Genomic DNA, 24,852 nt, shown 5'->3' on the forward strand with positions numbered 1-24,852 from the left:
GCAGCACTATTGTTAACACCCAGGACCCGGGTTCGATTCCCGCCTTGGACCACCATCTATCCGGAGTCCGCACATTCTCCCCGTGTCTGCGTGGGTTTCCTCCGGGTGCTCCGGTTTCCTCCCACAGTCCGAAAGATGTGCTGGTTAGGTGCAATGGCCATGCTAAACCCTCCCTCAGTGTACCCACCAGAGTGTGGGGAACAGGGGATTTTCACAGTAACTTCATTGCAGTGTTAATGTACAGAAAGAAGTCTCACAGCACCAGGTTAAAGTCCAACAGGTTTATTTGGTAGCACGAGCTTTCGGAGCGCTGCCCCTTCATGGGGTGAGTGGAGGATTGGGTTCTCAGAGGGGCCATATGTAGACACAAACTCAATTGAAAGATAATGGTTGGAATGCGAGTCTGAACAGGTAATCAAATCTTTACAGGTACAATGCGAGTCAGTGCGAGCAGAGAGAGGGTTGAGAACAGGTTAAAGAGGTGTGAACTATCTCAGGCTAGGACAGTTAGTGAGATTTTGCAAGTCCAGGCAAGTCATGGTGGTTACAGATAGCGTGACACGAACCCAAGATCCAGTTTTGATCTGATCTGACACTGAAACCATTGGCCAATATCCGCACACGAGGCCAACATCAGCTCAGATCTTGGGTTCACATTGCACTATCTGTAACTCCCCCCGCGACTTGCAAAATCTCACTAACTGTCCTAGCGTAAGATAGTTCACACACCTCTTTAACCCTCTCTCCACTGGCATTGGCTGCCCCCTGGAAAGACTTGATTAGCCGTAAAGACTCGTATTCCAAAAATTATCTTGTAATTGAGTCTGCGTCTGTACACGCCCTGTTTGTGACCCCAATCCTCCACTCACCGGATGAAGGAGCAGCGCTCCAAAAGCTCGTGCTCCCAATTAGACTTATTGCACTTTAACCCGGTGTGGTGAGACTTCTCACTGTGCCTGCCCCAGTCCAAAGCCGGCATCGCTATGTAACTGTTAATGTAAGCCTACTTGTGACGATAAAAATAACCATTTGAATTATTCCCTAATCAGCATTGGTCTATCAAATTGTCAGAGGTGTAGACAGAAGTCTCACAACACCAGGTTAAAGTCCAACAGGTTTATTCGGTAGCATGAGTTTTCGGAGCACTGAGGGACTCACCTGATGAAGGGGCAGCGCTCCAAAAGCTCATGATTCCGAATAAACCTGTTGGACTCGAACCTGGTGTTGTGAGACATCTTACTGCGCCCACCTCCAGTCCAATGCCGGCAACTCCACATCACAGGCAGTGTGAATAGTCAGAGACTTTTTCCCCAGAGTTTAAGTGTCAATTAAAAGGGGTTGAAGCTGAGAGGACGGGCTGCTTAAGGGGGATGTGCAGGGGGAGGTTTTTCACACAGAGAGTGGTGGGTGGGTGCCTGGAATGCACTTGCCAGAGGAGGCGGTGGAAGCAGACACATGAATTAAGCGGTCTCTGGATGGATGGATGAATAGGGAGGAAATAGAGGGATACGGAACGAGGAAGGGCAGAGGGTTTTTTTTAGTCTAGTTAGGGTCATGTTCGGCATGGGCTTGGAGGGCCGAAGGGCTTGTTCCTGTGCTGTACTGTTCTTTGTTCTCTTTGTTAAGACTGCCTGGCTAATCAATAAAACATTCTGCAGCATACATGAGACATTATTCTATTCACGACCACAACACGGGGCGGCAAAGTGGGTTAGCACTGCTGCCTCACAGAGCCAGGGTCCCAGGTTCAATTCCGGCCTTGGGTCACTGTCTGTGTGGAGTTCGCACATTCTCCCCGTGTCTGCCTGGGTTTCCTCTGGGTGCTCCGGTTTCCTCCCACAGTCGGAAAGATGTGTTGGTTAGGGTGCAAAGGCCGTGCTAAATCCTCCATCAGCATACCTGAACGTAGTGTGGCGACTAGGGGATTTTCACAGTAACTTCATTGCGGTGTTAATGTAAGCCCAGTTGTGACACTAATAAATAAACACTAAAAACTTAACACAAACGTTCCTGTTTGACACTGAGCCAAGCTTCATTCCCTATATCCTGTCCTCCTACTTGGGGTGGCATGGTGGCACGGTGGTTAGCACTGCTGCCTCACAGTGCCAGGGTCCCGGGTTCGATTCCCAGCTTGGGTCACTGTCTGTGTGGAGATTGCACATTCTCCCCATGTTGGCGTGGGTTTCCTCTTGGTGCTTCAGTTTCCTCCCACAGTCCAAAAGACGTGCTGGTTAGGGTGTGTTGGCCATGCTGAATTCTCCCTCAGTGTTACCCGAACAGGTGCAGGAGTGGGGTTTTCACAGTAACTTCACCCACAATCGTCCAGGGTAAGTGTGTGTGTGTGTATATCTACTTCCAAACATTACCAAATAAACATACTTCAAGTGAGCTTACATTAACACTGCAATGAAGTTACTGTGAAAATCCCCGAATTGACCGGCACCTGTTCGGGTACACGGAGGGAGAATTTAGCACAGCCAATGAACCCTAACCAGCACAGTCTTCCAGACTGTGGGAGGAAACCCACGAGGGAGAATGTGCAGTCTCCACACAGACAGTGACCCGAGCCGGGGGTCGAACCTGGTTCCTTGGCACCGTGGGACAGCGCTGCTAACCACTGCGCCACCGTCTCCCCAAAAACTTAAAGATATGAAAGAAGGACAGCAGAGGGGTTGCTGGCAGCAAGCTTTGCCAGAAACTGTTGGCAAATGACACAAACCCTTTTGCACTGACACACAAGTGTTGCGGGCAGGCCGGCATTGGACATGGGTCAAGGGGGGAGGAGGGAAAACACATTGTTAGGACGGAGGGGGCGCGTTGGGCCGAGTTTCCCGTGCTGTTTTGTTCTTTGACTGAGTTGGACAGAGTAAGAAGCCTGACAACAACAGGTTAAAGTCCAAACAGATCCACCTAACTCTATCGGACTGCAACCCAGTGTTGTGAGACTTCTTGCTGTACTGACAGAGAGCGTGAGAAAACTTCCCCCCCCCCCCCCACCTCCCCCAGCTTCCGGAGGAGCGAGCAGCCACTCCTCCCCATGGAATGATGTAACAAGTCAAACAAAAGGGAAAGTGGATTCTGAACTCATTATGTCACAGGAATTGGCCTCGTGAAGTCAACATTCCCCAGGCTGCTTGTCGGAGGAGAAGCTGCTCTGCGACTTCGAGTCTTTCGTCCCGCAGCCCCGAGCGACAGCGTCCGCCTCTGAGAAATGAAGGCATTGGCCTGGTTGCCGGAGCTGCTGCCTTCCCAGTGGCTCGGTCATTTCACCGTACAGACCCTGCTCGTCTTCCTGGCCACCTTTTTAGCCGCGTGGCTCGCCGTGAAGTGGAGGCGAGGCAGCGGGCTGCCCCCCGGACCGCCCGTGTCCTTGTTCGGAAGGAGCAACTTCGAGCAGAGCAGGATGCCGCACCTTGCTCTGGATGAGGTAAAACTCGAAGCAGGAGAAGGCCCTTCAAGCCTGTTCCATCATTCACCACCATCATGGCTATCATCAAATTCAATATCCTGATTCCCTCCCCCCAACTCCCAATTGCAATCTAAGTGTTCAAGTAATAAGTTCTAACGTCAGAACTTGAGAACAGAGAACGTTAAGTGCTTACGTATCTTTCGAACCAGTGCAGCCCGTCAGTGCAAATACAACTTCCTAACCTTTCATGGCCCAGCACTACATCTCAGCGACTTCCCAAAATGTACATCGTGGGGGGCGGAGTGGGGGGGTGGCGGCCAACAGCCTACCTGACTTATGGTCCACTTGGCAACCCTGTAGGCCCTGAGGGCCCTGGCCAGCTTCCAGCTATCTGGGATGTTTCCACGATACCTTCTCAATCCCACTGCCCCTGAGATACCAGGAAGTGGGGGGGGCGGTGTGGTAGTCAGAAGGTGTAGCCACAGCCTGGCTGCAAGGCCCCAGCATAGGCTCGAGGCCTTCCTCCTCCCTCGTGCTTCCTGTGGGGCCCCCCCGTGTCACTCCATGGGACCATAGTGCTTCTGCAGTGAGCTCTGCCGTCACCGGGCGCTACCAGTCCTGGAGGACCACCTTCGTCCTACCAAGGAGGCCCACTCGAGTCGGGGGCCACCTCTCAATGGCCGCAGCGAGTGCCCTCTGAGACTGGGCCATGCTTTGGGGCACCTCGGCCGTGACCCTCTAAAATTGTTCTCAAGGGTTGCTGCCGCAGCCCACTGTGTCTCAGCGCTGTCCCGCTGCATCTCCTGCAAGCTCTCGAGCCTCTCAGCCATGGGCCGCAGAATCTTGAGAAGCCTGTTCTGTCCCTCCACTGTGGCCTGCTGTGACTGGGCCATCGCTTGGAGCCTGCCACCCATGGTGAGGAACACCCCCCCCACCTCCCCGCCCCCAGGCTTTCCACTGCAGATGCCGTCCTTGCAATGTGTTGGCCTGGCAACCGAGCAAGACAGGGCGGCCTGAAAACTTCCCAGCAGCCTCTCAGGGGGTCCAGTTTGGCCGCCAGCCCCTCCTGCATTCGCTGTTTGCTGCAACTCCAGGGGGAGGTGATCCCAGAGGCCCAGCCTGGGGCCAGTGGAGCCCTGGCTTCCGGCCGGGCCCTGCCCCCGCCTTGCAGGCCAGAGGCCTCGGACACTCTCTCCTCCACCCGATGTACATGATCAGACGTATCGTCCTCACCAGAGAGTGACCCAGGAGCCTCAACGCTAACTGGATTCACCGATGTGTCAGTATCTGGGATACACGCCAAAGATGTGTGGGGTTAGGCTGATTGGCCGTGCTAAGAAATTGCCCCTTCGTGTCCAGGGATGCGTGGGTTAGAGGGGATTAGTGGGTATAATATGAGGGTAGGGCTTGGGAGTGGGAGCCTCCGATCGGAGCTGCAGGATTTCGGGCCCGTAAAGCCCCGCCCATAGGCATCTGTAACGCGATTCGGAATTTTTTTTTGGGTAGAGTGCGTACGGGGAGGCCTCAGAACGGGACTAAATGCCAGATCTGAAACACTCCCAGTTCACCCAGCACTCGGAATTAAAATGGTCAAATAGCGCCCGATGGCCCAACCTCTAGGCCTCTCTGCGTAAAGAATTCCACTACCCTTTGTGAGGGGAAATTCTTCCTCATTTCTGTCTTCAGTGGGCGACCCTCCTCACTCTGACATGATGCCCTCTGCTCTGAGGCTCTCCCACTAGGGGAAACAACCTCTCAGCTTCTTCCCTGTCAACCCCCCGTGAATCTGACATGTCTCAAGAAGGTCACCTCTCATTCTCCTAAACATTAGCTTAGTAACGGCATTGGCTCTCAAATTGTTTTGTTTTTGGTCGATTATTGGAAGGTGGATAATTTCTCTTTCCTCCTTTCCCAGCTGGCCAAGGAGTACGGAGATCTTTTTACTTGTCACATCCTCTGGGTTCCCTTCGTCGTCATCGGTGGGTTTGAGCTCCTTCAGGAGGCGCTAGTCCAGCAGGGCAGGGAATTTGCAGGACGCCCCCATTTCAAATTCTTCGAGAAAATGACCAAAGGGCAAGGTACGAAAGTCTTTTTTTTCCATCGCTCGAAGGCTAATCCTCAGCATCAAAGTGGAAACTTTGCTCATCTCCTACGCTATGCCTCTTTCAAAGTGGTTAGCCCCACAGGCCCAGGTTCGATTCCAGCCTCGGGTCTGTGTGGAGCTTGCACGTTCTCTCCCCGTGGGTTTCCTCCCGGTGCTCCGGTTTCCTCCCACAGTCTGAAAGGCGTGCAGGTAAAGTGGCTTGGCCACGCTCAATTGTCCCTTAATGGTCAAACATGTGTAGCCAGGATTGGTGGATTGGCCATGCTAATTTGCCCCTTAGTGTCCAGAGATGTCAGGTTAGGTGGATTGGCCATGCTGAATTGCCCCTCAGTATCCAAAGATGTGTAGGTTAGATGGATTGGCCATGCTAAATTGCCCCTTAGTGTCCAAAGATGTGCAGGTTAGGTGGATTGGCCATGCTAAATTGCCCCTTAGTGTCCAAAGATGTGTACGTTAGGTGGATTGGCCATGCTGAATTGCCCCTCAGTATCCAAAGATGTGTAGGTTAGATGGATTGGCCATGGTAAATTGCCCCTCAGAGTCCAAAGATGTGTAGGTTAGGTGGATTGGCGATGCTAAATTGCCCCCTTGTGTCCAAAGATGTGTAGAACAGGTGGGTTGGCCTTTCTAAACCACTGCCCCTTGACATTTAGTGGTGTTACCATCACTGAATTCCCCACTATCAACATCACTGGGGTTACCATTGACCAGAAACTCAAGCAGACTAATCACGTTAACCCAGTGGCTACAAGGGCAGCTCAGAGGCGAGGAATGTGTGGCGAGTGACTCACCTCCTGACTCCCCAGAGTCTGCCCAACATCTACAAGGCACAGGTCAGGAGTGTGAGGGAATACTTCCCATTTGCCTGTGGCATGGTGGCACAGCGCCAACCGCCCTGCCACCGTGCCGCCCAAGAGAACAAAATCTAAATAGTCGAGCCCAGAATGAAATCACAAGCGTTTGGAAATGGCAACCAACACTTCATCAACTTTACACGTTCAATCCAGCGGGGTGGGCAGACAGGTGGCAGATGGAGTTCAGTGCAGGGGGACAGTGTGGGGTGAGGCATTTTGGTGGGACGCACATGGAGAGACCAAATTAAATAAGGAGTAAGATTCTTTCAGGGGGTCCAGGAGCCGAGGGAACTGGGTGTTTGAGCACGGAGACCATTGAAGGTGGCAGGACAGGTGGAGAGAGCAGTTAATGAAGCTCATAATATGAGTTTTGGACCACTTGTGTCTCCTTAGTATATAAAAGGAAGAGGCTGGCTAGGGTGAACGTTGGTCCCTTAGAGGATGAGAAGGGGGACTTAGTGGTAGGGGATGGGGATATGGCTGAGGTCTTGAATAACTTTTTTGTTTCGGTCTTCACGGAGGAGGACGTGAATAATTTGCCGGGTGTTAGAGATGGAAAGGTGGTAGGACTGGAGGGTCTCGATGACATTACTGTTACTAGAGAGGCGGTGCTCGACAGACTGGAGGGGGCTGATTGTGGACAAGTCCCCAGGACCGGACGGAATGCATCCGAGGGTTCTGAAAGAAATGGCGGAGGTGATAGTGGATGCTTTGGTGGTTATTTTCCAGACGTTGCTGGATTCCGGGGAAGTGCCGGAAGATTGGAAAACGGCTAATGTTACGCCGTTGTTTAAGAAGGGTGGCAGGCAAAAGGCGGGGAATTATAGGCTGGTTAGTTTAACGTCTGTTGTAGGTAAAATGTCCAAATCCATCATCAAGGAGGAAATAGCGAGGCATCTTGAGGGGAATTGCTTGATAGAGCAGACGCAGCACGGTTTCGTTAAGGGGAAGTCGTGTCTGACAAATTTACTGGAGTTCTATGAGGATGTGTCTAGGGCGGTGGATAGAGGAGAGCCGGTGGATGTGGTCTTTCTTGATTTTCAGAAGGCGTTTGACAAGGTGCCTCACAAGAGGTTATTGCAGAAGGTCAGGGGACATGCAGTTGGGGGTAGGGTGTTTGTGTGGATAGAGGATTGGTTGTCAAATAGGAGGCAGAGAGTGGGGGTCAATGGGTGCTATTCGGATTGGCGGATGGTGACTAGTGGAGTGCCCCAGGGGTCGGTGCTGGGGCCTCAGCTATTTACCATTTATATAGATGATCTGGAGGAGGGAACCGAGTGTATGGTGTCGAAATTTGCTGATGACACCAAGATTGGTGGAACGGCAAATTGTGCGGAGGGTGTGGAGAGTCTGCAGAAGGATCTAGATAGGCTGGGCGAATGGGCCAGGAACTGGCAAATGGAATTTAATGTTGGCAAATGTGAGGTTGTCCACTTTGGTAGGAAGAATTGTAGGAAGGATTATTCCTTACGTGGCGAAAAACTGCAGCAGGCGACGGTGCAGAGGGACCTCGGGGTCCTTGTGCATGAGTCGCAAAAACCCAGCCTGCAGGTGCAGCAGGTGGTCAGGAAGGCGAATGGGATGCTGGCCTTCATAGCTAGGGGGATTGAATATAAAAGTAGGGAGCTCTTGCTGCAGCTGTATAGGGCATTGGTGAGGCCGCAGCTGGAGTACTGTGTGCAGTTTTGGGCGCCGTACTTAGGCAAGGATATTTTGGCCTTGGAGGGAGTGCAGAGGAGGTTTACTAGGCTGATGCCGGAGCTGAGGGGGTTGAGCTATGAGGAGAGGCTGAATAAACTAGGCTTGTACTCGTTAGAGTTTCGAAGAATGAGAGCAGATCTCATTGAGACGTATAAGATGATGAATGGGATGGATAGGATAGAGGTGGAGAGACTCTTCCCACTCAGAAAAGACAGTAGGACTAGGGGGCACAGCCTCAAGATAAAGGGGAGGCGGTTTAGAACAGAGTTGAGGAGGAACTTCTTCACTCAAAGGGTGGTGAATCTCTGGAATTCTCTGCCCGTTGAAGTGGTGGAGGCTACCTCACTAAATATTTTTAAGACGCGGGTTGATGGGTTTTTGATAAGAGAGGGGATTAAGGGTTATGGGGAGAGGGCGGGAATGTGAAACTGAGCCACGACAGATCAGCCATGATCTTATTGAATGGCAGGGCAGGCTCGAAGGGCTAGATGGCCTACTCCTGCTCCTATTTCTTATGTTCTTATGTTCTTAGTACAACCGCCAATCTCACTCAGAGCTCAGAGAATCCCTACAGTGCAATAGGAGGCCATTCAGCCCATCATGTCTGCACCGACCACAATCCCACACTGGCCCTATCCCTATGGCCCCATGCATTTACCCTAGCTAGTCCCCCTGACGTTAAGAGGCAATTTAGCACGGCCAACCCACCGAACCTGCACATCTTCAGACTGGGGGAGGAAACCGGAGCTCCCGGAGGAACATAAGAACATAAGAAATAGGAGCAGGAGTAGGCCATCTAGCCCTTCGAGCCTGCCCCGCCATTCAATAAGATCATGGCTGATCTGTCGTGTCTCAGTTCCACATTCCCGCCCTCTCCCCATAACCCTTAATCCCCTCGCTTATCAAAAACCCATCAACCCGCGTCTTAAATATATTCAGCGAGGCAGCCTCCACCACTTCAACGGGCAGAGAATTCCAGAGATTCACCACCCTTTGAGTGAAGAAGTTCCTCCTCAACTCCGTTCTAAACCGCCCCCCCCTTTATCTTGAGGCTGTGCCCCCTAGTCCTACTGTCCTTTCTGAGCGGAAAGAGTCTCTCCACCTCTATCCTCTCCATCCCATTCATCATCTTATACGTCTCAATGAGATCTCCCCTCATTCTTCTAAACTTTAACGAGTATAAGCCTAGTTTATTCAGCCTCTCCTCATAGTTCAACCCCCTCAACTCCGGTGTCAGCCTAGTAAACCTCCTCTGCACTCCCTCCAAGGCCAAAATATCCTTGCGTAAGTACGGCGCCCAAAACTGCACACAGTACTCCAGCTGCGGCCTCACCAATGCCCTATACAGCCGCAGCAAGACCTCCCTACTTTTATATTCAATCCCCCTCGCTATGAAGGCCAGCATCCCATTCGCCTTCCTGACCACCTGCTGCACCTGCAGGCTGGGTTTTTGCGACTCATGCACAAGGACCCTGAGGTCCCTCTGCACCGTCGCATGCTGAAGTTTTTCGCCACGTAAGTAATAGTCCTTCCTACCATTATTCCTACCAAAGTGGACCACCTCGCACTTGCCAACATTAAATTCCATTTGCCAGTTCCTGGCCCATTCACCCAGCCTATCTAGATCCTTCTGCAGACTCTCCACACCCTCCGCACAATTTGCCGTTCCACCAATCTTGGTATCATCAGCAAATTTCGACACCACGCACTCGGTTCTCTCCTCCAGATCATCTATATAAATGGTAAATAGCTGAGACCCCAGCACCAACCCCTGGGGCACTCCACTAGTCACCATCCGCCAATCCGAATAGCACCCATTCACCCCCACTCTCTGCCTCCTATTTGACAACCAATCCTCTATCCACGCTAACACCCTAACCCCAACTCCATGCCCCCTTACCTTCTGCAATAACCTCTTGTGAGGCACCTTGTCAAAGGCCTTCTGAAAATCAAGAAAGACCACATCCACCGGCTCTCCTCTATCCACCGCCCTGCGTGGGGGAATCCCATGCAGACATGGGGAGAACGTACAAACTCCACACAGACAGTGACCCAAGCCGGGAATCGAACCCAGGTCCCTGGCGCTGTGAGGCAGCGGCACTAACCACTGTGGCACCGTGCCACCGTCATTATTAATAGGAGCATAGAGAATAAGAGCAAGGAGGTTGTGCTGAACTTATACAAGACACTGGTTAGACCACAGCTGGAATATTGTGTACAGTTCTGGGCGCCACACCATAGGAAGGGTATGAAAGCATTGGAGAGAGTGCAGAAGAGGTTTACAAGAATGGTCCCAGGGATGAGGAACTTCAGTTACAAGGAGAGACTGGAGAGATCGGGACTGATCTCCTCGGAGAGATGATAGCTCAGAGGAGATTTGATTGAGATGTTCCCAACCATGAGGGGGCTGGTCAGAGTAGAGAGGGAGAAACTGTTCCCCTTCGTAAAAGGACCAAGAACGAGGGGGACGCAGATTGAAAGTGATTTGCAAAAGAAGGAAATGTGATATGAGGAATATCTTTTCCACGCAGCGAGCGGTTGGGGTCTGGAATGCGTCGCCTGGAAGGAGGCAGGTTCAACCGAGGCACTCGAGAGGGCATTGGATGATTATTTGACTCGAGGCAATGCGCAGGGGGTACAGGAGAAAGGGCAGGGAAATGGGCACTAAGCCATGGGGTGGAATTTTCCCATTCCGCCCACCACGGCAATCGTAGTGGGTGGAACACGGATCATGCAAATGTCCGTTGACCTCGGGCTGGATTTTCCCGGCAGGAAAACCCCAACTGAATCCGCCCACCGCGGAACTGGAGCGGGCAAGGGGCGGGAAATGGAAACGTCGGTTAACTTTGGCCGGGATCTTCCAGTCTCGCTCGAGCGAGGTCACAAAATCCCGCCCATGATGTTCGTTTGGCAGGCTAGGTGCAGAGACGATGGCCCAAATGGCCTCCTCCTGCACCAGGCCAATTGTTTGGTCCTGCATATCGTTAATTTTAATTGATAGATGGTTTTTGACCCAAGGGATGTGGGGGCAAAGGCGGGGATATGGAGTCAGAGCACGTGGTGGCCTGGAGTGAAAGGGGTTTCAAGGGGGCCTTCCTTGTACGTTAATCAGCTTTGTCACTGGCTCTGAAAGGTGTTGAGAATTTTTTCTTTGCTCTCAACGTGAGAATGCGTTATTTACACCCTGTGTCCCCCTTTCTGACAGGCATCGTCATGGCCCCCTACGGAAGGTCCTGGAAACAGCAACGGAGATTTGCACTGACTGTCCTCAGAAACTTTGGTTTAGGAAAAATTGCCTTTGAGGAGAAAATCCTGGAGGAAGCCAAGTATTTGACGGAAGTCCTTAAGGCATCGATTGGTAAGCTCTGTGGTCTAGTTTTATTTAAGACAGCGCAGGGCCTGATTCTCCCATCCCGAAGGGGCCTGTTGTGTGCGAGGCCGAGGGGACGGGGCCTACTGTGGATTGGGCCACAGGGGCGAGTGATGGGGGGTACGGGGGTGGCTGGTCTCACTGCCACGCTGCATTGGGATTGGCCAGAGGGAGGCCAGCGATCGGGGCATGTGGGGGTGGGTCTTTTGGGGGGCGTTGGTAACTGTGCCTCCCGGGGGTGGGGTCTGCCCCCTTGGAAGGGGGTCTGCCTCCCAGGTGGTGGGGGGGAGGGGGTTGGTTCTGATAATGTGGGTTGGGGAGATCATCACTACTCGGGGACACGGGGTGGGGGCTGGAGATCGGGGACAGGGGAGGTAGGGGCTGGCCTGTGAATGCTTATGCGGACTGCAATCAGGCTATGGTGGGGGGGGTAAGGGTTGGGGCGGGGGGGGATGCTGCAGGGGCAACACGGTGGGTGTCCTGGGATGGCCAGTGAAAGAGCTCGCCAGCAAACTGCAATCTGACAGTTCGGGGCCACTGCGCGTGTGCAGAGTTCTGGAAAGGTCAGGCTCCAGTGGGAATAGGCCCCACCCTGCCCGAGCTTTTAATGATATCCACAATGGTGACCTCTGCATTGCACAGAGTGCAGGAGATTCGAGTCTGAACTCCCAATAAAAAGAAAAGACAGGGGCCGATTTACACCAGTTCCCTTTCGAATTTGCCTGGGGAGAATCAGACCCACAGTTTCCGAATAATTTGTCCCTGAGTCTTCCGGATTCTTTGGCGAACAACTCCAGGCACTGCCACCAGCGACTCGGGGAGAAAAGAAATTCTCGTGTCGGTAAATTGCGGCCCGATCTTACGGGCCCGGTAGCCGTGGGCCCAAATCCCGCAATAGCTGCTAAGTCTCGAGGGGCACGGCCAGGAACAGGATGTGGTAGATGGGGTCAGCAGAAATGGGGGTGAGGGGGAGATCTCACCGGTGCAAACAACAGTGGCACAGTGGGTTAGCGCTGCCGCCTCACAGCGCCAGCGACCCGGCTTCGATTCCCGGCCTCGGGTCCCTGTCTGTGCAGAGGCTGCACATTCTCCCTGTGTCTGTGTGGGTTTCCTCCCACAGTCCGAAAGACGTGCTGGTTAGGGTGCGTTGGGCCTTGCTAAATTCTCCCTCGGTGTTACCCGAATGGGAGAGTGGCTTCTGGAGGATTTTCACAGTAACTTCATTGCAGTGTTAATGTTAGTGCAGTGTTAATTAGTGCCACACGTAGGCTCACGTTAACACGAGGGCGAAAGGTTTGGATATATAAAGGCTAAATGAGCGTTCAAACTAAAATTCCACCTTCTTATTGAATTCAAATTTCCCCGTCACCATCTGGCCTGTGAGGAGTGACTAACACTAAACCAAATAAGGATAGATTTTTGAACTACGGCAGACAGGTCAGAGCTGTGGTTACCATTTATGGTGAGGCGATATAATTAGCATGCAGTTTGGGATAAATATTTGGGAGTTGTTTTACGAGTATCTCCACTGGCGCACACTCAAACATTGTGATTGGCGATATCATTGTCTGATACCAGAGAACCTTCTAGAAGGTTGGGAAACTTTGGGGATAAAGGGAATGGCCGGAACTCTGCCAGCTTGCCCACCACACAAGCGGAGCTGGGCGAGCATCCAACAGCGGAATTCTCCATTGACCTCGGGCAAGAATTTCCAGTCTCGCCCAGGCGAGGCCGTCAAATCCCGCCCAACGTACTTCAGCCTCTTGGGCGGGATTTTCCGGACACGCTCGCCACAGAACCGGAAAATCCGCCCCCCACACCCCCCCCTCCCGAGATCAACGGATCTTTGCGCCATCCGTGTCCTGCCCGCGACGATTTCCCGTGGCGGTGGGACAGGAAAACCTCCCCCCCGCCCTTTTGTCTCCAGCGATGAGTCAAGACTCACCGTGGCAAAGTGTGGCCTGAAGGAACATCTTCAGGATACAGAGCAGAACTGTGAGGGTGAGTCCACCTCAGGAACGAACCAGGACAACTCATTCTAAATTGGATAGCATCGGTTTCCAGTTGAAGAGTTAACGTGAAGAGTTGAAGAGGAAGACTTGAAGTGTTGCAACTGTTGGAAGTTTATTAGTTAAATGTTGAATAACCAAAAGTTATTTGTTAGTGTCACAAGTGGGCTCACATTAACACTACAATGAAGTTACTGTGACAATCCTCTAGAAGCCACACTCCTGTTCGGGTAACACTGCGGGAGAATTTAGCACAGCCCAATGCACCCTAACCAGCACGTCTTTCGGACTGTGGGAGGAAACCGGAGCCCCGGAGGAAACATGGAACATAGAACCCTACAGTGCAGAAACAGGCCCATCAGCCCATCGAGTCTGCACCGACCACAATCCCACCCAGACCCTACCCCCCATATCCCTACATATTTACCCACTAATCCCTCTAACCTACACATCCCAGAATACTAAGGGGCAATTTTAGCATGGCCAATCAACCTAACCCGCACATCTTTGGACTGTGGGACAAAACCGGAGCACCCGGAGGAAACCCACGCAGACACGGGGAGAATGTGCAGCCTCCGCACAGGCAGTGACCCGAGGCCGGGAATCGAACCTGGGTCCCTGGCGCTGTGAGGCGGCAGTGCTAACCCACTGCACCACTGTTGCTTGCACCGGTGAGATCTCCCCCTCACCCCCACCACCCCCTCTGCCCACCCCGTCTGCTGGCATGAACCAGACTTCAGCACGATTGAACACACCACTCAAGTGGTTTAACACCACAGGGTCCAACCAGCTCAGTCTCTCCCCCATCCCTCACCACCCATCGCACCCCCCACCCCACCCCACCACCACCAGTGAGTGACTAACTACTGGTTTTCAGAAGTGAAAACCAGCTGTAATGACCACGCCAGGGAAATGCCTGGAGTCTCCAGGGGATTGAGTGACCAGGTTGGGCATGTACCCCTGATACCCTGGCAGTGCCTCCTTGGGGTGGGGTGGGGGGTGGGGTGCGGCGCCGGGGGACCAGTGCCAAGGATGCAGTGTCACATCAGAGGGCTACCCTCCCTCGTTTATCTGAGGGTGGGGAGGGGAGAGCCCCAATGATTGGAGAAGGAGGGGGGTTTGAGGTGGAGGTGGGCGATCCTGATGTCTATGAATTCCCGGCTTGCGTCACTGCGTGTGTGGCGTCTGCACTCCGTGGGTTTCCTCCGGTTGCCTCCCACACTCCGTGCTGGTCAGGGTGCATTGGCCGTTCTAAATTCTCCCTCAGTGTTACCCCGAACAGGGGCCGGAGTGTGGTGACTTGGGGATTTTCACAGTAACTTCATTGCAGTGTGAATGTAAGCCAACTTGTGACGCAAATAAATAAATACTCTCGACTTCTACACTCCAGACAGTTTGCAATAATTGCTAACATTTCATTTTGGGTTCCTGTTCCCTCCCTGGTCACCAGGACATTGAAAACTGTAAGTGGGTGGGTGGGACTTTGAAGGCCGCTTGCGTCAAGGCCACAAAATCCCACCTGAGATCAAGAGATTTTGGCATGGTTCCCCCTCCCCACCACCTCCCGCCCGCTGCGATTCCCGTCGAGAATGGGAAAGTTTCAGTAGTGGCATTAGCCAGAGACGCCCTCTGGAGCAGGTCGCGACTTCGCCACCGACCCATAGAGTTCTGGTTTGCTCCGTCCTCTCTCTTTTGTGCAGGAGGGCCCTTCGATCCGACCCCAAAACTCACCAATGCCGTGTCCAATGTGATCTGCTCGGTCATCCTGGGAAAGCGATTCCATTACAAAGACAAGACGTTCACACGCCTGGTGGAACTCTTCCGAGACAACATGGAAATTCAGGCATCAAAGTGGATGCAAGTAAGGTCAAGAGTCAAAATTTCCTCTCCTCACGGGCAATCTCCTTTGAATAGAGTAACTGATGTCAAGAACGTGGCTCCTGATTCCGGAGCATTCGGAAGCAGATGGAAACATAGAAGAAAAGGGGCAGGAGGAGAGCATTCGGCTCATCGAGCCTGCTCCATCATTCATTGCAATCCTGGCTGATCGCCCAACTCAATAGCCGAACCCTGGTTTCGGAATGTGGGAGGGAACCGAGCCATCCGGAAGGAACCTACGCAGACAGGGGGAGAACATGCAATCTGCTCCCTCACAGCGCCAGGGACCCGTGTTCAATTCCAGCCTCGAGTCACTGTCTGTGTGGAGTTTGCACGTTCTCCTCATATCCACGTGGGTTTCCTCCGGGTGCTCTTGTTTCCTCCCACAGTTCAAAGAAGTACAGGCTAGGCGGATTGGCCATACTAAATTGCCCCTCAGTGTCCAAAGATATGCAGTTTAGGTGGATTGGCCATGCTAAATTGTCCCTCGGTGTCCAAAGATGTGCAAGTTAGGTGGATTGGCCATGCTAAATTGCCCCTTAGTGTCCAAAGATGTGCAAGTTAGGTGGATTGGCCATGCTAAATTGCCCCTTAGTGTCCAAAGATGTGTAGGTTAGGTGGATTGGCCACGCTAAATTGCCCCTCGATGTCCAAAGATGTGCAGGTTAGGTGGATTGGCCATGCTAAATTGCCCCTTAGTGTCCAAAGATGTGCAGGTTCAGTGGATTGGCCACGCTAAATTGTCCCTTGGTGTCCAAAGATGTGTAGGTTAGGTGGATTGGCCACGCTAAATTGCCCCTCGGTGTCCAAAGATGTGTAGGTTAGGTGGATTGGCCATGCTAAATTGCCCCTTAGTGTCCAAAGATGTGCAGGTTAGGTGGATTGGCCATGCTAAATTGCCCCTCGGTGTCCAAAGATGTGCAGGTTAGGTGGATTGGCCACGCTAAATTGTCCCTTGGTGTCCAAAGATGTGTAGGTTAGGTGGATTGGCCACGCTAAATTGTCACTTAGTGTCCAAAGATGTGCAGGTTAAGTGGATTGGCTATGCTGAATTGCCCTTTAGTGTCCAAAGATGTGTAGGTTGGACGGATTAACAGAGTAATTACGTGGGGATAGGACCTGGGTAAGTTGCTCTGTCGGACAGTCGGTTCAAAACTTGATAGGTTTCCAAAAGACACCCAAGGTTGGAATCGAGCCCACGTTCCTGGTAATCTGAGGCATTATCGTGAGCCACAGCGCCACCGGGGCCAACCACTTGCTCATCAGTGGCTCTGTATAAACGCAGAGTCTTCTTGCGTTAAAGCTGTCTCTAAAGGTGACAGTTCCATGCTTGGTGAATAAGGCAGGGATGGAGGATCACTCACAGGAATCCCTTTGTGCTTTCTGACAGATGGGTTTCATCATCCCCTTCATCAACTCCGTCCCTGGGCCTCACCAGAGGGTATTCCAAAACCAGGCATTAATCAATGCCATGTTTCAGGAAATTATCAGTCAGCACAAAGACACGCTGAATGAGGAAGTGATCCGCGATTTTATTGATGCCTACTTACTGGAAATGGAGAAGGTAAGCACAGCGGCTGGATTTAAACTTCAATCTCTTTCCGTTTAGAATTCCCAAACTAAAGGCTACCAGTCAACTCAACCTCAACTCGACAAGCTAGCGGCACGGTGGTTAGCACTGCTGCCTCACAGGAACCCAGGTTCAATTCCCAGTTTGGGTCACTGTCTGTATGGAGTCTTCACGTTCTCCCCGTGTCTGCGTGGGTTTCCTCCAGGTGCTCCGGCTTCCTCCGAAAGACGTGCTGGTTAGGGTGCATTGGCCGTGCTAAATTCTCCCTCAGTGTACCCAATCAGAGGCCGGAGTGTGACGACTAGGGGATTTTCGCAGTAACTTCATTGCAGTGTTAATGTAAGCCGACTTGTCTCACTCATAAATAAATACATTTTTATTTGATTCCGCGATTATGCCCTCGGAGTCTAAACTCTCCCATGAGGGAACATTCTCCCACGTGCCGAACCCCATTAAGAATCTTATAGAATCATAATCCTACAGTGCGGAAGGAGGCCATTCGGCCCATCAAGTCTTTCCGACCACAATCCCACCCAGGCCCTAACCCCATAACCCCATGCATTTACCCTAGCTAGTCCCCCGACCCTAAGGGGCAATTTAGCACGGCCAATCCACCTAACCCGCACACCTTTGGACTGTGGGAGGAAACCGGAGCACCCGGAGGAAACCCACGCAGACACGGGGAGAATGTGCAAACTCCGCACAGTCAAGCCGGGAATCAAACCTGAGTCCCTGGCGCTGTGAGGCAGCAGTGCTAACCACTGTGCTACCGTCCAATGATTATATATGTAGTCATATCTTTGTCGACCAGCGTGAAAACAATGGGCCAAATGGCCTCCTCTGCTGTAAGCATTTGTGAATCTGTATTCCTACTCACGTTCCAACCCGCTCAATGATTGTTTGCTATTGGGATGCAATTGGGAATGCTGACAGCAAGAACCGGAATTCTTCCATCTCTTTCGCTCCTGCCCTCCTGCCGGCTCAGCCAAGAATTCATACAGCGCAGCGGGGATCGGAGAATCCCAGTCGCAGGCGAGGTCGGAGGTTTCCAGCGTAAATGCTTGAAGGAGTGACCTTTGTTTTCCAGGAGCGGAATTCTCCTGACTCATGTTTGACAGAAGGAAACCTGCTCCAAAACATTAATGATCTGTTCAGCGCTGGCACCGAAACCACAGCAACCACTCTACAGTGGGCCATTCTCTACATGATGGCTTATCCAGAAATACAAGGTAAAATCTAGGCCTCTGGCCTCCTGTACCACCAGACGTCCTGCGATTCGAGGTACAACCATTGAATGTGTTTCCGAATTCTCAAAGGCTCCGCGCCGCTGGGATTCACCAATCATGCCCATTCCAGTCCCCGCTGCCAGCGAGAACGGAGAATTTGACGCTCAGCCAAAACTCCATTCACCGCAGTGGGACTGGAGAATCCCAGCGGCGGACGAGGTCTGAGAATTCCAGCGTCCAATTTTCAAAGAGCTGTAACAGGTACAAGCTGAATGGCACCCCCGCCCCCTCCCCACCCTTACTGGGCCCGCATGCTTACAATACATGGGTAGGAGTTTCTGGCTGCGTTCACCCCAAGACTGCAAAATCCTGCTACGATTCCCATTGCAGGCAGGATGAGAGAATTCCGTCCATAGCATCATAAAACACCTACAGTGCAGAAGGAGGCTGTTCAGCCAATTGGGTGTTCACTGACTCTCCGAAAGAGCATCTTACACAGGCCCACCCACCACCTATCCCTTTAAACCTACATATTTACCCATAACTTATACATCTTAGGACACTAAGGGGCAATTTAGTATGGCCAATCCACCTAACCTGCACATCTTTGAACACCAAGGGACAATTTAGCATGGCCAATCCACCTAACCTGCACATCTTTGGACACCAAGGGACAATTTAGCATGGCCAATCCACCTAACCTGCACATCTTTGGACACTAAGGGACAATTTAGCATGGCCAATCCACCTAACCTGCACATCTTTGAACTCCAAGGGACAATTTAGCATGGCCAATCCACCTACTCTGCACTTCTTTGAACACCAAGGGACAATTTAGCATGGCCGATCCACCTAACCTACACATCTTTGAACACTAGGGGGCAATTTAGCATGGCCAATCCACCTAACCTGCACATCTTGGGACACTAAGGGGCAAATTGCATGGCCAATCCACCTAACCTGCACATCTTGGGACACTAATGGGCAAATTGCATGGCCAATCCACCTAACCTGCACATCTTTGAACACTAAGGGCCAATTTAGCAAGGCCAATCCACCTAACCTACACATCTTTGAACACTAAGGGGCAATTTAGCAAGGCCAATCCACCTAACCTACACATCTTTGGACACTAAGGGGCAATTTAGCATGGCCAATCCACCTAACCTGCACATCTTGGGACACTAAGGGGCAAATTGCATGGCCAATCCACCTACTCTGCACATCATGGGACACTAAGGGACAATTTAGCATGGCCAATCCACCTAACCTACACAACTTGGGACACTAAGGGGCAATTCAGTGTGGCCAATCCACCTAATCTGCAGGACCTGAGTATATGGACTTAACAAGGGGTGTGCCTGGGGAATTCTGTTTTTATTTAATATCCTGACAGAATGCATTAATTATCATCGAATTACCTGGAACAGTAGAGGCTCTTCGGCCCATCGATACTTTGAAAGGCAGCTCGAGGGCCAGGCCTCAGCTGTTATCCCTTCAGATTTTTTTTTAACCCTCTCTTTACAGAAAGATGTCAGAAGGACATTGACGAGGTTGTCGGCTGGTCTCGAACCCCCTCCATGGAAGACGTCCCCAACATGCCGTACGTCAACGCTGTTGTCCACGAGGTGCAAAGATTTGGGAATATTGTCCCGCTGTCAGTTGGCCACACGACGACACAGGACACCATCTTGAGGGGTTACACAATCAAAAAGGTGACTCTGTTTTTTAACCCTGTGTTTCTATTTCCCTACTTGAGTGAGACCAAAAATTCCCATCCGAGATCAATGAAGACTTCTGCTTTCGGACCCTTGTGGGTCTAACCCGTACATCTTTGGACTGTGGGAGGAAACCGGAGCACCCGGAGGAGACCCACACAGGCATGAGGAGAATGTGCAAACTCCACACAAACAGTGACCCGAGCCGGGAATCGAACCCAGGACCCTGGAGCTGTGAAACAGCAGTGCTCACCACTGTGCTACTGTGCCACCCGTTGCCCTCATGGCTTTCCTCCGGGTACTCCAGTTTCCTCCCACAGTCCAAAGCTGTGCGGGTTAGGTTGATTGGCTACGAAATTGCCCCTTAGTGTCCAGGGATGCGTGGATTAGTGGGTATAATATGTAGGGATATGGGGGTAGGGCCTGGGTGGGATTGTGTTTCGTGCAGACTCGATGGGCCGAAGGGCCTCTTTCTGCACTGGGTTCTATGATTCTAACTGTACAAGACACAGGCAAGGCTACGTGTGGAGAACTGCCTACAATCCTGGCTGCCCCGCTGTAGGAAATTCTGGACTCCCCCACCACCAGGAACATCCTTTCTGAATCTCCCCTGGCTAATCCTGTTAGAATTTTATACATTTCTATGAGATCCCCTCTCACTCTTCAATGAATACAATCCTAGCTGATTTTGTCTCCCTTCATGTGCGGTGGCCCAGTGGTTAGCACTGCTGTCTCACAACACCACGGACCCAGGTTCAATTCCCACCTTGATGGGCAACACGACAGCTCTGTGACTATCAGTGTCTGCTGTGCAGTTACAGGGACCCGGGTCAGATCTCTGGCTTGGGTCGGTGTCTGTGGGAGTTTGCACATTCTCCCTGTGCTTGCGTGGGTTTTCTCCAGGTGCTCCGGTTTCCTCCCACACCCCAAAAACGTTCTTTTAGGCTGATTGGTGTTAATAAATTGGCCCTAAATTGGATCTCCCTTAATCTGGTGCCCATATAATTCTCTAAAGTTGCACTCCCTTTATTGTGGAGTCCATGAGATGTAGACGTAGGTGGAAGAAGGATTGGAATGAGGCACTCACTGAGTGTTAAAATGGGCGGCGCGGGCTTGTAGGGCCAAAGGGCCTGTTTCCTGTGCTGTGTTGTTCTTTGTTCTTGGGTCCGTGCAGAGTTTGCACATTTCCTCTGGGTGCTGTGTCTGTGGGAGTTGGCACATTCTCCCCGTGCTTGCATGGGTTTTCTCCGGGTATTCCCGTTTCCTCCCACACCCCCAAAAAACGTGCTCTTAGGCTGATCGGTGTAACAAATTGTCCCTAAATTAGTCTTCCCCCAATCTTCCCCAATCGGCGTAGACAAAGGTCATGGGTGGAGGAGGGCGCTCATAATGTTAAAATGGCAGCGCGGGCTCATTGGGCCCAAGGGCCTGTTTCCTGTGCTGTGTTCTTCTTCGATCTTTAATCCAAAAGACGTGCTGGTTAGACGCATTGGTCTTGTTAAATTCTCCCAAGGTGTGGAGACCAGGGGGATTTTCACAGTAACTTCATTGCAGAGTTAACACGGGCCTTACTTGTGACGAGAAAACTTTACGGAACTGCTGCCCGCCTCATCTCCCTCCCTCGCTCGCGATATCATAACCGTTGCCTCTCTTCGGGTTCCGTATCCTCTGGGAGAAATGATGACAGCCACCCTACAGCTCAATAACGCGAGGTATCTCGACCTGTTGTCTCTCCAGGGAACTTCCGTCATAGTGAACATGCTATCGGTGCTGTCCGACAAGAAACAGTGGAAGGACCCCAAACAATTTAATCCAGAGAATTTCCTGAACGAAAATGGGGAATTCTCCAAGCCGGAAGCGTTCATTCCATTTTCCGTGGGTGAGTCGATTCTTTCAGGATCCCGGTTGACGGTCAGTCCGTTTAATGTCACCCCCTCGACCGAGGAACAGGCACGGAGTCCCGTTCATCCAAAATTCCTTCTCCCGATTGGCGTAAAGTCGTTGGTTGTGATCTCACCGCCCGTTCCGCCGCTGCAAGGGAGAATTTGGCACTCAGCCAACTCTCTCCTCCCTGCACGGCGGGACTGGAGAATCCTGCCACGTTAATGGCTGGGAAATTCCACCCCTAAGAGTCCTGATTTTCCAGCCACGCCTGTCCCAAAACTGGCAAATCCCGCCTGAGGTCAAGAGAGTTTGGCCCCCTCCCCACCCGCTACGATTCCTGGGGCTGGCGGGACAGTAAAACTCCCTGCCCCCCCAAAGAGTTTTCCAGCTCACAAAGAGGCCCTTCGGCCCATTTTTTTCTGTGCTGGCCATCAAACACCAATCCGAGTCCCATTTTCCAGCACTTGCTCTGTGGCCTTGTAGGTGTTCCAAGTGTTCATCTAAATGCTCCTTAAATGTTGTGAGGGATTCCCGCCTCTCCCACCCTCTCAGGCAGCGAGTTCCAAAGAGCTTTTCCCCAAATCCCCTGCCCCTTACCCTAAATCTCAACTTTTGACCCCTTTATTAAGGGGAGAGCTCCTTCCTATCTGCCTTCTCTCTGTAGCCTCTGAGGCTGTGCCCCTTGGATCCTCAGTCTCTCTCACTAATGGAAACAGCTTCCCCACGTCCACTCTACCTAGGCCCTTTTATTAATCTGTAAGTTTCCATGAGATTTCCCCTGTCTTGTCAGCCCTCCCAAAATGCATCACCTCATCCTTTTCAGGGTTCAATGCCATTTGCCGCTGTTCTGCCAATCTGCGCAGCCCATCTACGTCACCCTGTAATCCAAAGCTTTCCTCCTCACGATTTCCGTATCATCTCCAAACTTACTGATTCTACCCCTCACAGCCACACCTAGATCATTAGTGAACGTTATAAATAACAAGGCTCCCAGCACCGATCCCAACATCACAGGGTTTAGGCTTCCGGTGCCAAAAACAACCGTTCACCCTCACCCTCCTGCTAAGACTATTTTGGATCCAATTGCCCACGTTGACCTGCATTTAGGGCGGGCACGGTGACACAAGTGGTTGGCACCACTGCCTCACAGCACCAGGGACCTGGATTCGATTCCCACCTCGGGTCACCGTCTGTGCGGAGTTTGCACATTCTCCCCGTGTCTGCTTGGGTTTCCTCCGGGTGCTCCGGTTTCCTCCCACAGTCCAAAGATGAGCGGGTTGGGTGGATTGGCCATGCTAAGTTGTCCCTTTGTGTTAAGGGGGCTGGTGAGGGTAAGTATATGGGATGGGGCCCATTGAGAGGGGGGAGATACAAAAGGGTCCAGAGAGGCAATTTTTTTCACCCAGAGGGCGGTGAGTGTCTGGAACAAGCTGCCAGAGGTACTGGTAGACATGGGTACAATTTTGTCTCTTAAAACGCATTTAGATAGTTACATGGCAGCACGGTAGCGACCACGCTGGTTGGTGCAGACTCATAGAGTCATAGAGTCATCGGGGTTTACAGCATGGAAACAGGCCCTGAGACCCAACTCAGCAGTGCCACCTTTTTTTTTACAAACCCCTAAGCTAATTCCAATTGCCCGCGTTTGGACCATATCCCTCTATACCCATACAATAGAACCATAGAATCCCTACAGTGCAGAGAGGCCCTTCGGCCCATCAAGTCTGCACCAACCACAATCCCACCTATGCCCTGCCCCCATATCCCTACATATTTTACAGACTAATCCCTCTAATCTCAAGCACCTCAGGACACTAAGGGGCAATTTTTAGCACGGCCAATCAGCCTAACCCGCACATCTTTGGACTGTGGGAAGAAACCGGAACACCCGGAGGAAACCCACGCAGACACGAGGAGGACATGCAAACTCCAACAGACTCCGAGCTGGGAATCGAACCCAGGTCCCTGGAGCTGTGAAGCAGCAGCGCTAACCACTGCGCTACCGTGCTGCCATGTAACTATCTAAATGTGTTTTAAAAGACAAAATTGTACCCGCTTCTACCAGTACCTCTGGCAGCTTGTTCCAGACACTCACCGCCCTCTGGGTGAAAAAATCGCCCCTCTGGACCCTTTTGTATCTCCCCCCTCTCAATGGGCCAAATGGCCTCTCTCTGCTCTATAAATTCTATGATCCCAGAGGCTCTTGCCTTCTTGGTCTCATACGGGACTTTGTCAAAAGCCTTACTGAAGTCCTTGTAGACTACATCAACTGCACCACCCCCATCTACACACCTAGTCACCTCCTCGTCGATTCCCTCTGCTATCTGTAAACCTTTAGGTTTCTTTTTGGTCAGAGACTGGCGTTCGTTTCCTGTGCGAGAACATAGAACATTACAGCGCAGTACAGGCCCTTCGGCCCTCGATGTTGCGCCGACCAGTGGAACCAATCTAATGACCCTCTAACCTAAACTATTCCAATATTATGCGTTCGCCAATCCACTGACCATTTGAACGCCCTTAAAGTTGGCAAGTCCACAACTGCTGCAGGCAGGGCATTCCACACCCTTACTACCCTCTGAGTAAAGAACCTACCTCTGACATCCGTCCTATATTTATCACCCCTCAATTTAAAGCTATGTCCCCTTGTGTTAGCCATCACCATCTGAGGAAAAAGGCTCTCACTGTCCACCCTATCTAATCCTCTGATCATCTTGTATGCCTCAATTAGGTCACCTCTTAACCTTCTTCTCTCTAACCAAAATAACCTCAAGTCCCTCAGCCTTTCCTCGTAAGACCTTCCCACCATACCAGGCAACATCGTGGTAAACCTCCTCTGCACCCTTTCCAATGCCTCCACATCTTTCTTATAATGCGGCAACCAAAACTGTACGTAATACTCCAAGTGTGGCCACACCAGAGTTTTGTACAGCTGCAACATGATCTCACGGCTCCGAAACTCAATCCCTCTACCAATAAAAAATAACGTAACAATTTTTAAATCGAGATAGCCATGTGGTAAAAAAGGCACGAGTAAGGTTTTCATTGTAGTTGATCTGAGACTGGGCGAGAGGTGGGAGTAGCTACAAAAGGTGGAAGTAAAGTTTTTTTTGCATTTATTAGTGTCACAAT

The 24,852-nt window shown here is 51.7% G+C and overlaps 1 protein-coding gene across 2 annotated transcripts in view; it reads left to right on the forward strand.

Annotated features, from left to right (window-relative positions):
* The window catches only part of LOC145361646 (cytochrome P450 2J2-like), a 41,010-nt gene that overhangs the window by 14,193 nt on the left and 1,965 nt on the right, over positions 1-24,852 (forward strand). The window contains exons 1-8 of one of the 2 annotated variants that reach the window (XM_080217526.1): positions 3,178-3,427; positions 5,325-5,487; positions 11,274-11,426; positions 15,148-15,308; positions 16,716-16,889; positions 17,983-18,124; positions 19,649-19,836; positions 21,577-21,718. In XM_080217526.1, coding sequence (XP_080073652.1) covers positions 3,212-3,427; positions 5,325-5,487; positions 11,274-11,426; positions 15,148-15,308; positions 16,716-16,889; positions 17,983-18,124; positions 19,649-19,836; positions 21,577-21,718 — 1,339 coding nt within the window. In that variant the 5' untranslated portion in view covers positions 3,178-3,211. Of the gene's footprint in view, positions 1-3,177; positions 3,428-5,324; positions 5,488-11,273; positions 11,427-15,147; positions 15,309-16,715; positions 16,890-17,982; positions 18,125-19,648; positions 19,837-21,576; positions 21,719-24,852 lie in introns of those variants that run through there. The other variant, XM_080217525.1, reaches the window with a different exon arrangement.

This window comes from Carcharhinus amblyrhynchos, chromosome 35 (assembly GCF_965287045.1).
Source record: "Carcharhinus amblyrhynchos chromosome 35, sCarAmb.v2.hapA, whole genome shotgun sequence".
Classification (NCBI taxonomy): domain Eukaryota; kingdom Metazoa; phylum Chordata; class Chondrichthyes; order Carcharhiniformes; family Carcharhinidae; genus Carcharhinus; species Carcharhinus amblyrhynchos.